This window comes from Mchenga conophoros, linkage group LG11, assembly GCF_057382185.1.
Source record: "Mchenga conophoros isolate Kocher_MC1m ecotype Shallow Benthic linkage group LG11, M_conophoros_male_GT1.1, whole genome shotgun sequence".
Lineage (NCBI taxonomy): Eukaryota > Metazoa > Chordata > Actinopteri > Cichliformes > Cichlidae > Mchenga > Mchenga conophoros.
The window spans coordinates 37,373,553-37,386,505 of record NC_140536.1 but is presented as its reverse complement, the minus strand read 5'-3'; the positions used below and the strand labels follow the sequence as shown (position 1 = coordinate 37,386,505).

Below are 12,953 nucleotides of genomic sequence, written 5' to 3'. Positions count from 1 at the left end.
GTTTTCAATGTTCAGCAGAGATTTCATGCAAATGATGAAACAGAGAACTTTGAATAAAACAAGAAACAAAGATTTTTACACAACGTTCTTGTTCTCTTTGTTGCATGTTGCAAATCTAATGAACATGAAACCCTCCTCCTGCAGCTCAGAGTGCTTTGGTCTCTGAGTTTCTGCAAACTGTTTCTATTTTTTAAATGAATCACGTGGTTTCAGGAAGTGACCATAAAAGAAACGACAGATTCACAAAGACAACTCTTCAGCCTCATTTCATCATCCAGCTCTTTACTCTCTGCTCGCTCCTCTGACTGCAGCAGAGCCTCAGCAGAAACTAAGGATGGCAGTTTGGGACAAACAGCTTCTGTGGAGCTTCATGTTCCTGCTGGCAGGTAAGACTGAAATCTTATTTTGATCCTGTTTTAGTGACGATCAGTGGAAACAGGGTTCAGAGTTTTCCTTTGACTCGCTCGCTGCTGCTGCTCTGCATCCAAATCCTGTTTAAAGGCACAAAAGCAGAAACCACATGTCAGAGATGTGAGTGTGAATGTAGAAGATCAATAAGTGATCGAGCAGCTGGATGTGATCATTGTAGCCACCTCAAAGCTGCTGAGGGGAAATCAAAAGGAGAAGTTATTTTACGTTACTTTGTTTTCACACAAACATTTTGTAGCAGACTCATTATTTCTGACTGACGTCACATTTACTTGATAGAAAAACTTTACAGTTAATATTGAAGACAGCAGGTTTCAATGAATGCAGTCATTGATTTTATTATTGGCACTTATTTATTTTTTATTTGCTCATGGATCTTCTCGTACCTCCTTCCTGAGATCGGTGCTGCTCGGCGCTGGGAACCTGGTGAACAGTCAGGCAGTTATTTGAGGAAGTTGTTGGGACACTCGAGTTCCTTCATTCTTCTTTTTTCCGGCCAACGTTTTCCTGCTTATCAGATGTGTTTCTGTCTTCATCTCTACAGTTTGTCTTATTTACTTATTTTGCATCGTATCAAAAACTCTTGTTAGAAAGTAGAGGAACTACCGTTGTTTGTGTGCTGGTGTCTAAAACTGGTTTTATGGAGTTTAAATTGTGGGTATTTTTGTTTTTCGAAACACCCTGTTTCAGTTTAATCAGTGTTTTCAATAAATTGCATGTTCAAAAAATGTTTTGTTTCACTCTCATTTCTCCTTGTTTCATGTTGAAGCTCGACCTGGAACCTTGTTAAGATCCAACCATGCAAAACATGATTTTTTGCCATTTTTCAAGTGATCTTAACCCTCTGATCTGGACTGCACGAAGCCTTTAATATCACAGTCGCCCTCTAGTGGCTTGCACAGGTGCAGGTGATGAGAAAATATAAAATACACAATTAGTAACCGCTAACTCATCAGTACCTGACTTTGTTCCTGTCAGTATAACAGCAGACACTACAGTATGGAAGCCCGTAGTGTCAAAAACCAGAAATTTTGAGAAAAGTAACTCGAAATTTGGAGTTATGTTCATAAAAAAAAAAGTTGTGTTGATAGTTTGTGTGCAACCATAACAACTACCCAGAATACCCTGCCATGATTCTTTGTTTAATCTGACCAGCTTTGTATATTTCACACACAGGTGCTGTGGGTCAAACTGTGGTCTATCCTTTCACGTCTACCTGTGCTGTCAGAGGGTCCACTGTCACCCTCCCCTGCACCTTCACACCTCTGAAGTCTTTCAGTGATGGTCAGAGAGAAGTTCCTCTAAAGATCGTCAGAGTCCGCTGGTGTAAGAACCATGTACTCTGTCAGGACAAAATTCCATCTGTGTATGACAGTAACCCAGCAAACATCGATCCTCGTTATCAATATCTGGGAGACAAGAAGACAAACTGCACTTTACAGATCAGAGATGTTCAGCAGAGAGACAACGCAAGCTTTCGCTTCAGGATGGAAGCTGATCATCCTGAAGGACATTTTACTAACCAGACAGGAGTGACTGTCACGGTTGTTGGTGAGAACAAAAAATCTTAATTCTGCAAATAATCATTCATCATTAAGAATTAATAAGTGTGAAGTAATATGAACACTTTGATTTTAGATTCGTCTAAAATGAGAATAATCAGCTCCAGTGATGATAAAAAGTTGAGCAGAGGTGAAAACGTCACACTGCTCTGCGCTTCAGACTGCACTTTCCACCAACTGGAGGTCACCTGGTTCAAAGATGGCCACGCCCTCTCAGACACTGGCCCCTCCCTCCATCTCAGCCCTCTGACTGCAGAGGATTCTGGGAACTACACCTGTGCTCTGAATAACATCATGGAGACTCTCTCTGAGCCGTACAGCCTGCAGGTGGAGGCTGGAGGTTTGTTCAGTTTTCTGAAACCTTTTAAGACGTCATCAAACTGAGAACACAAACTCTACAGAGATGTGGGAGCGATCCCCGGCCACAATTTCAAACTGAAAAAAGAAGCTTTGAAAAGTTAGAAGATGCTTAAAATTAAATTGTTAAATGAAACAAAGACTGGTAAAGTGTTTTGATAGGATGAACCTCAAATTTGATTCTTTTAGGTTTCAAGTAACTTTAAATGATAAACTTTGCCTTTAGTAAACGATGTTCTAAAAAATGATTACACACATTGGGAAATTATTTAAATACTGACACTTCTTCCACAGAGTCGCCTCACAGCTGTGACTTTATGAGCTACGTGGTGTTTGGCAGGAAGGAACCTCAAATAATAATAATAATCATTTTTGCAAACATTCAAGTTTTGTTTTAACATATCAAAGGATTTTATGAGCCTCCAAAACTTATTGTGACTTTTGCAAACCCTTAAAAAAATAAAATCACTTTTTCCCCCAAACACAGACTTTCAGACACAAAAAGTGAAACATCTGAAGAACTCAAATGACTTGAATACAAATGAAAATGTATTTGTTGAGTCCTGCCGTGGTTTGTATGTTTCAGCAATGTTAGCCTGTTTTAAACATCACAGGTGGACTCACCTGTGCATCCTCTGTCCTCAGATGATCTAATGAGATCTGCAGCAGAATTAAAAAGCATGGCTACTGGATCTCAAGCACAGACACAGTTCTTTGCACACAAACGAAGGCAGTTTATTTACAATATGGAACACCTCAGAGGGGCCGATGGCGCGATATGGCAGCCTCGCTTCTGTCAGTCTGCCCCAGGGCAGCTGTGGCTACAACTGTAGTTTGCCTCCACCAGTGTGTGAATGCGAGAGTGAATGAATAGTGGTATTGTAAAGCGCTTTGGGTGCCTTGATTTGGGTGCTATATAAATCCAATCCATTATTATTATTATTATTATTATACAGTGAGTTGGGAGGGGCTCCAGGGAGAAGGGGGTAATCCACACACACTCACTCCTCTTCAGCCGCAATCGCTCCAAAACTCCACTCACACCGCCACACACACGATAGGTCTGTAATCTGGTCCAGGAGGGGGATATCTACATACAGGAAACAGTAGTTAGTACCACAGGTAAATACACACAGGGACTTCTTTAAAGAAGCTGAGAGAACGAACTCAGGAGACTCTGCGTTCCAGCGGAGAGCTGCTCTGTGCAACTGCCTTCAATAGTAGCTGGGGAATCAGCCAGAACAGCAGCAGGTGGTGACAATCACACAGGTGCGTGGGCCAAGAGCAAGAGCCCGTAACAAGCTCCGCCCAGGCAGAGGGGAGTGAGGGAGAGGGAAAGAAAGAAGAGAAAACCTCTAACCAGAGAGACACGGGGACCATGTCCCCTCTATTTATGTCCGAGTGGATGAATTCTTTTATCACTAGTTTTTCTATTTAGTCAATAAAGTTACAACATGTGAGTAAAACGTTTTTCTTTTTTCTTTTTTTTAGCAAAACACCACCTCGACAGCACCCAGTGACATTCTGTGAAAACTAAAGTTAGTAGAAACATGATCGGACGCTCAGGTCACTTCACTGACAGCACAAACTCATCACTCAGGATAAATTACATGCAGGATGAAAACTGACTTAAACATATATAAATACATAAAAACAGGTTGTTTCAAAGCTATATTTCTATCAGAGCTTTCTCACTTCCAACCCGTAACATACCGACAGTTTGTGCTGATTTCTACATATGTTTCTGTTTTCACAGCTGGTGGAAACCTTCCTCCGATACCTGGTGTGGTGTTTGTTGTCCTGCTGGTTGTGATCGCGCTCGTGCTCTTCATCGTCGAAAGGTACAAATCAGTCTGAGTTCCTCTTCAGCAGCAGCTGAAGGTGGCTGTGCTGAACCTGAGTTATATTACGTTTTAGTGATTTTACTTGTGTTCATGTAAAGTACACGTATGTAACATTACATCACCTGTGTGATTAACAGTATAACAGTAAAGCTTTCTCTGCCAACAAAGAGCTGAAGAGACGGACAGCTGAGCTTTGGTTCAGCAGCCTGTGTAAGTGTTAGCATCAAGCCCACAGCACAGGTGGAGGTCTGATGTCAGGAAACAGAAATGATCTGAAGTACAAATGTGAAATCAGCCTCCGTCTCTCACGCCTCGTGTATATATGTGCGTTGACTCGTCTGCCCTGAACCTCCCACAGCTCCCTCACCTAAACAGAGCATTTCCTGCTGTTTCTTACATGATAAAACACATGTGGGGGAAATATCTCAATTCCATCGTCACACCTGTGAAAACAATTTTACATCAAATCATTTTTCATACTCACATCTCACAAATACACAATAACACCCAACACGCTTCACTTTCTCAGTTTGTGGGTTTGTTTAACTGATTCTTACTGTTTATTCTTTTAAACACTTAATGATTTTGTTAAATATGTTCACAGCATATTATGAATAATTATAATCTTAACCCTGACTCACATGTCATCCTTCTTTATCCACATGTTTGTTTGTTTTCTTTGTAGTTTTTGATATTTGATTGTAAAATCAGTCATATTGTTACAGGAGGCTGAGAGCAGCAGAGGGTCAGAGAGCTGCTGAAGGTGAGTTACTGATGGGAGGAACTGTGTTTAACACACTTTACCCCTTTTATTGAGGATAATGGGATGGATTAAGATATATTTATAATGTGATGACTTGGTAAGAATAATAAGCAGACGATGCAGTAGGCTAAGTGGGGTGAGATGACGTCTAATGGGAGAAAGAAGAAGAGATCAGTGATTCCTTTACGGAGCAAACTAACAGCCATCTTCCTGTGTTTCTGTCCTCTTCACTGTTTTCACATCTGTCTGTGGTTTCAGCTTCCTGATAACGTCTACAGCAGCGTTCAAGAACAACACGACCAACAGGAAACTACAGTCGGCTACACCTGTGTCCAGCTCACACAGGAGAAATAGAACAGAATAGAATAGAATAGAATAGAATAGGTCTTTAAAGTCATTGCTTCAGTTTCAGTTTCAGTTTTATTTGTCATATGCAAGTTAGCCCAGGGTCAACATTGCAATGAAATGTGTTTGACGAGCAGCAGTCACTCAGCAGCATGATACAGTAGGAGAAAATATAATAAAAAAGAAATTAGAAAAATAGTAAGGAGCAACTATTAGAGAGACGTGGTAAAAGAGAAAAGATGACTAAATATGTATCTATAAATATAAATATATGTACACTAGTGATTTTCAAGAAAATCTTGAAAAGAAATATGACGGAGGGCAGATGGGACATTGCACAGGAATGAGCAGCAGAAAATTACAGTATCGCACTTTTAAATATAAATATCAATGACAATAAAGTGAAGTGACCAGTGCAGATTATACAGAGTACTTGTGAAGCTGCAGGTAGCTTCTGAGTGCGTCCTGTGGTGTGTGTGTGTTTAAGTGTTGTGGTTGAGGTGTCGTGTGGCTTGGTGGTAAAAACTGTTTTTGAGTCTTGTAGTCCGAGCAGACAGGCTCGATGTGCTGGGTGGCTGTGGTCCTTGATGATGCTGTGTGCTTTACGGAGGCATCGCTGGAGATAAATGTCCTGAATGGCAGGAAGCCTCGTGCCAGTGATGTGCTCTGCTGCCTTCACCACCCTCTGTAGTGATTTACAGCTGCTGGCAGAGCAGCTTCTGTACCAAACTGTGATGCAGCTCGTCAGCAAGCTCTCGATCGCACACCTGTAGAAATTTGAGGTGATGTTGGAGTTCATGCCAAACTTCCTCAGCCTCCTCAGGAAGTAAAGCCGCTGTACATGTACAATGAAACGATATGTGGCTGAGTGTGCAAGAGTAAAAAATAAATATCTAAATAGTAAAGACTGCAGGAATTGGGGGTCTTTCCCCGTCTCCCTTGCTATCTCTTACAGTGGAAAAAGAGACAAAAGACTCCCCCCCCCCCCCCCACTCCTTTGTGTGTGGATGCTTCCCTCCAACTTCCTGAGATACCATCTGTCAACAGTAAGTGTGAGAGACATGCTAAGGCTACGTCCACACGAGCCCGGATAAATTTGAAAACGTCGTTTTAGTCTGAAAACGCTCTGCGTCCACACCATCGTTTTCAGCCGTTTCCACAGAGTTAGCACAGAGGATACGTCCACACGTACGCGGGTATTTTTGAAAATGCAGATTTTTCTACGCGTTTGCACCTTTCGTCCACGTGTAAACAGCTTTTTCGGCCAATGAAAACAGAGATTTTTAAAAACGCCGTTTTTGTGTTTACGTGTGGACGAGGAAAACGGAGAAAACGCAGCGTCAAAGGTGTGCGCCACGTTATTGTTTCGGTGAAATGAATTTCTACAATGATGGACTTAGACAAAATACTGTTGCTGTTCATTTTACTCTCTGCATTGTTTAAATGCTTACAAACACACACAGTTACTGTCGCTCTACACAGAGGACTCAGTCCTGCTTTTATGCGCCATCTTTAGAGAAAAAGAAGAAGAAAAAAGGAATAAACAGCAAACAGAGGAGATGTTTACAGTCTAGAGGAATATAGACATAAATAAGAGAAAGGCAGCCAATGGAGACACACGTGTTTGAGAGCAGTGCAAAGACAGGGCTGAGTATAGAGTCTGGGAGTGTCCTGTGACCATGGCTCAGATTGGTGAGGTGGGTGGGCAGGATGGGGTGTGGGGGGAAGGAGCTGTTAGTGAGTCTGGAGGTGTCAAACAGTTGGTGGGCGGGGTTTGAGGGTTCAGCTGTGATGGCCCTGGTTTACCTGAGACAGGAGGATCTGACGATGACCTCTGGGGGGACAAAGATGATTGGACAGATTGAGGCCAGTTGGTGAGGAAGTGTCTGATCCAGGAGCTGGGGGGTCTAAAGGCGTTCCAGTTTGGTGGTGAGGCTGTCTGAGACGATGGCGTTGAACGCTGAGCCGTAGTCACCTCTCACAGAGACCAGAGGAGGAGCTGCAGGAAGCTCCAGTCTGACTTTCATAACGCAGCTCGTTGATCATTGTGGCCGAACTACTGAAAGCATTTACAAAACTAAAGATTTGCCTCCAAATAAAAGAAAATATCTTTGTGGACTCTCTCAGCACAGATCGTGTTTATATTAACGTGAATAATTCAGACATGATCATGTTAGAAATATTAACTGGTTAGAAAGCCTGAGTGTGTTTTTGTGGCCTCACACTCTTTATAAGGGAAATAAGTATTGCATTATTTGTCATTAGTTACTTTGTTGCTGTGTTAAATGTGGTGTTGTGTAATGAAATGAATGAATAATTCCGTTATGGTTTCCTATCTCGAGTTAAGAAACATCCATATCTACCACCTGACTTCTCATTTTAATCTGCTCCGAGTTCTGATTGAGGAAGATTTAGTTGTGCAACATTTGAGCTTTAGAGTGGAAGCTGCTGAAAACCAACAACGCCACAGTTTCCCCACTCGAGACGCAGCAGAGGACGTTTCCTTCATCCTGTTGTTTCACACAGCACACGATGAAAGACGGCAGCTTGTGTTTACAGTGAGAGACTGATTGTTGAACTGTCGATCGGTAAAAAATCAAACGCATGAACACGTCTACTTTCATTTCTACATCGTAAAATTAATCCAAAATAAAATAAGATGGGATTGTGTCACTAAATTAATGAAATAAAGATTAAAATAAAGGCCAGGGTTGCCAAGGCTGTATCACTTTGACTCATCACTGCTTTAAATAAAGGTTGGTTCTACACTGGATCAGTTGAAAGGTCACTCTGCTCTCCCGTGATTGGCTGGTTTCTGTCCGGTAACTGTTGATGCTCTGGACTTTCTTAAAGGTGGTTCAGGAGTGAAACAGCTGAGTTGTGGACTCTGTCTGAGTGTCCTGCTTCATGTTTTCTAAGAATAAATAAATAACTGTATTTATCTGACCTCCTGCTGTGAACGCCTGCTGAGTTTTCCAGGGTGCTAACATGACCTCACCCGCACTCTAAAATTTCTCCTGGACTGAGGCAGCTCTGCATAGCTGGAGTTGAATTTGGTGACAGCAGGTTTACAAACAAAGTGATCAGGAATATTTTGATAAACGAAATTTGCCCTAATCTGGTTAAAAGAAATTATATCCTTAAAGAATTTGAGACCATGGAGGTTAAGGCGATAAGAAAAAAGTATATTTCACTTCCTCTTTCCCCTAAAGTAAAAGAGGTTCACTTTAAAATCATTAATGAGGTTTATCCAACCAATGAATTCTTAAGACGGAAATTTAATTTAGATGTGAACGCATGCACATTTTGTGAAAATGATATTGAAAGTCTGGATCACTTGTTTTTCAACTGTGAATCAGTGCACTCCTTCTGGACTGACATGTGGAGCTGGCTACAGTCCAGGAGAATTCAGTTACCACATTTGACGGTGACAGTAATAAAATTTGGAATACTTGCTGAGAATGCAGATTTTGACCTGTTGATTAGGACGTTTTTGTTAATGGGAAATTTTTTATTCACAAATGCAGATACTTTAAAGCTAAACCTTGTATAAACAGATGGCTGAATGACTTTAGACTCTGGGCTAAATCGCTGAAACTTGTGAATAACAAGAAAGCCCATAAACTTGTTGTTTTATTTAAAGAGTTTAACCTATGTTAAAAAAAAAAAAAACTCCCTATTTTATAATCACGACTGCCCTTTTTTTGCACGTTAGTTTTTGCCTTTGGTTCGAATCCTTCAATGACTGTTCTTTCTTTTTGTGCTAACTCTTTTAACTTTGTGCTTATTGTTGTTGTTTTTGGGGTTTTTTTGTTCGTTTTGTTTGTTTGTTTGTTTTGCTATAATGCTCAACCGAGGATGTAACATAATCGGATTAATGATGGTGCCTTGTATGTTATACTGTTGTTTGTAAATAAAGTTTAATTTAAAAAAAAACAAAAAAAACATGACCTCACCCTGAGTTTTGCTAGTGGTGCTGATGATAAGTACTTGTTCTTCTCTACGGATTACTTCTCTGGATCGAAAAATAAAACATTTTATTAATCCTTTTACTTTGAAATGCGTTTTTACAAAAGACTTCATTTGATAGCTACTTCCGGTGTGAGAGGTCACCATCCGGGGTGAAGATGGCGGCGCCCGATGAGTTGTTTTGCTGGGAAGGAGACTGGGGTTTGCCGTCGGTCAGTACCGACTGCCTGGTGGTTCTGGTGAGTGTCCGCTAACACCGGGCCCGGTCCCGGCTCTGTGCACGGGCGCGTTCACGCTCAGGGGCGTGGGCCGGCTCTGTGCTAACGGCTGCTAATGCTAACGCCTCAGTAAGCGTGCGTTAGCGAGGTTTCATCATAAAACTGCCGGCTGCACGGAGCGTGATCGATTACTCACGTAAACGGTAAAGTGATGACTCCACAACCAGACTGCAATAAACCGACTTTAGGCGGAAACGGAGTTTTTCTTTCATTTGTTCTCAAAATAAGTAAGCTTGATGTCCATGTGGCTCAGCTGGAGGTGAAACGGGAAGTTTTCTGACCGATCAGCGGTAACATAATAACAATATTCAACAATGATTGGCATGGTTCCTCTCGGCTCCTGTAGAGGTGGACGGATCGATCCAAGTATCGATAGTGTCGATACTAAAGCTGGTATTGGTATCGGCTCGATAGTAGTGCGATAGGATCGATACTTTGTTTCTATCTGCTAAGTTTAATGTAAGTAGATCTCATAAATCATAGCACACTGCTCTCTTGTACATCATCTGCGTTCATGAGTTAAAAGTATTGGTATCAGCAGTACTGGCTCTTTATCTACTCGGCATCTACATTTGCAGTATCACACAGCACTAGCTCGCCGTGGAGCTTTGGAAGGTGGAAATGCTCCACGTTCAGTCTGGAGCTGATCTGATTAAAACATGAATTTCATGTTTCGTGAAGCAGTGCTTCTGGTTGATGTGCAGGAAAGTCTGACTCCATGGAGGACTTTGGATTTTGTGTGTTGGGTCTTTTCCTTCTGTGGTGTTTTGAATGACAGCAGGGTCTGTTTTTGTTGTGTGACAGTGAGTTTTAGAGCGCAGTGATGAGCAGAAAAAACGGCCGATCGTTTGGAGTTGTGCCTGTGTGCTGACTGAAGCCAGATCTCTGGCTCGCATCCTCATGAAGAAGGATGATGGTGGAAACCGGCTCTTTCAGTGCCGGCTGTAGTGACTCCAGCTCACCTGTAGGAAGTGAAGTACAGCTCAGATGAAAAAAGCTTCTGATGATTAATACAGTAAAACTCTTTCTCATTCATACCCTCAAAATTAGATTATGATGTTTCATTTGCAGTAATTATATTTCTGATGCTATGGACAAAAATGATGTTTATTCATATGTGGGTCACATCACCAGCTCCTCATTTCTCACAGTTGCTCCCTTTTTTGATGCTAAATCACCATCAGAGGCCGACGTGGCTTTTGTCCCAGGATCGTCTCGCTGTTGCGTGTCCTAGAGAACTTGAGCACAAGGCGTTGCTACAGCAGTAACAGATATTTTGATATCACATAAAAATTAATTGTGGACGATCTGACATGACACAGCTGTACAAGTCCCTAAATGTACTATTTCTTCAGTCAGCAGAGCAGTGTTGTTACAGGCCTAACAGGACCTGCTGTGATTTTGCTCCAGTGGGCATGTCTCACCCTCCTGCTTTGGTCCTGAGCCCAGAGAGAGAGGGCAGAGCTGCAGTGCTGCGTGCCATGGTTCCTGCAGTGTGACTGTTTACTCGTCCTCAGTGGACGGGAGGAAGAACTGCCTGTTATTTTAAGCTTTCTACTGTTATCTAATCTATTTTTTATTACACACTGTATTCAGAGTCCAGATGTAATAATCCATCCATCTGTTTTCTTTGCCTTTAATTAATAATATAATATTAATAAATTAATTCTAAATCTGTCTCTTACCAAATAGTCATTGACCTGTAGTTCCTTATATGACCACCAGATGGCACCAGAGGTTCTTTTATCGACACGTTCGTCAGACATCAGCCTCAGTTTCAGTTTTACATCAGTCTAGTGGTTCAAATGTGTTTTTAAAAGTGCTTTAAGTCGCTGTGTGTATTAATCTGCACTGTGCTGCTGGTGTAAGGGCGAGCACAGCTGGTGATGTAACGGGGAAGCATTGGCTGTTTCATGACTGTGTCCCTGAAAAGTTTTATCTTCTGAATTGAGAAACACCCAAACGTCTCCATAATTCCATCTGGACACGCCTCAGTGCCTCACAAAGGAGGCGCTCAGGAGGAGTCCTGGTCAGAAGCTGGAACCGTCCCCCTCTGAGCTCCTCCCACCTGACCAGCTCCTTACCCTGTGTCCTGATGGTGCAGGCATTCACCAGCAGACGCAAACAGTCACACTGCTGAGCGAAAAACTAAACTTATGGACAGTGCAAAAATGTCTTCTTGCCTTTTTGTAGACATATTTTCTTTTCTTATGTTTTATAATCAGCAGCAGCAGCCCTGTGTGCGCAGCAGTGTGTGCGCAGCCCTGTGTGCGCAGCAGTGTGTGCGCAGCAGTGTGTGTGCAGCAGTGTGCGTGCGCAGCAGTGTGCTGCTGCTAATGCACTTGTCTTAATTTTAAACAGCAGAACTGCGTCATCCACAAAGGCAAAGAAACGAGTCTGTTCTGTAGGAGCAGAGCTGTGACTTTCTACCGTCCTATAAAAGCAGCTTCCCTCATCATTCATTCAGTTCATGCTTAAAAACGGGGACTTGTCCTTTAAGTGGAGGCATTAGGTGTAGTGAAAGACTCGCGACCACCCAGAATGCTTTGTGGCTGCAGAGTTTCCATTACTGCCGTGGTCCAGAGACTCTGGTGACAGTGTGGGTACGATGATCCCCGCCTGCAGACCGCGCTGAGGGCCTCAGAGCTCTGCTGAGTGATTAAAGCTGATTGAAACATGTTTGTGTTGGACTGAAATCACACAGCAGAGCAGCAGTGCATGCTGGGTAATGACGGGCTCCTCAGCAGCGGTTGGAAAACACTAATGTGTCACTGCTGCTGTTTTTCCAAACCACTGGAGAAATGTGAATCCACCACTGCACTTTACACTCAATCAGAGCTTTCTTGGTTTTCTTATTGTGGTCTCAGCAGATAGGAGGCGGAGCTTCAGCCGTCCACACAGGTGAAGTGAAAGACTTTCAGCACTTCATCGTGACAAATGATGTCTTCCTGTTGTGTGTTTTCTTTTAAGCGTCTCTCAGTCCGAGTTGTTATCTCAGCGTCCAGCTGTGACCCCGGCGCTCGCAGCCTGTTCTTAACCGAGGTCACGAACAGGCTGCATTTATTCAGATTAAACACATTTATCACCATTTTTATTTGTGATGTCGTTTTGCTCACATTCAGCTTCTATCATTTGTGAGATGCAGTGTTATGAAGCGTTTGGTTTTACTGGGAGTCATGAGGACTCTTTCCCTTTGTTTCTGCATGTAACTGTTTAGCAGAGGAGTGGACGACACTCTTCTGTTTTCAGCACATCCAGCGCGTCCATCGCGCCTGGAGAGTGACTGTGCAGCCCGTGTTACTGAGATCAGCTCACGCTCTGCCACAGCTGCGTGGAACAAACAGCTCCGCTTTCATCGTCCTCTGACTTCACTGCTGCACATTTATGGGGAAATTCTTCCTCATTT

At 42.5% G+C, this 12,953-nt stretch overlaps 2 protein-coding genes across 2 annotated transcripts in view; both read left to right on the top strand.

Moving 5' to 3' along the window:
• Window positions 1-258: 258 nt before the first annotated feature.
• Window positions 259-7,014, top strand: LOC146564982 (uncharacterized). Its single transcript, XM_085292798.1, has 6 exons — window positions 259-386; window positions 1,606-1,980; window positions 2,068-2,331; window positions 4,105-4,189; window positions 4,918-4,955; window positions 5,214-7,014. The coding sequence occupies exons 1-6, from the start codon at window positions 335-337 to the stop codon at window positions 5,219-5,221; spliced, it is 822 nt and encodes a 273-aa protein (XP_085148924.1). The 5' UTR covers window positions 259-334; the 3' UTR covers window positions 5,222-7,014.
• A 2,356-nt stretch (window positions 7,015-9,370) lies between these two features.
• Window positions 9,371-12,953, top strand: part of mtx1a (metaxin 1a) — a 13,171-nt gene continuing 9,588 nt past the window's right edge. Inside the window, exon 1 of the mRNA XM_085292796.1 lies at window positions 9,371-9,508. Coding sequence (XP_085148922.1) covers window positions 9,428-9,508 — 81 coding nt within the window. The 5' untranslated portion in view covers window positions 9,371-9,427. The remainder of the gene's footprint in view (window positions 9,509-12,953) is intronic.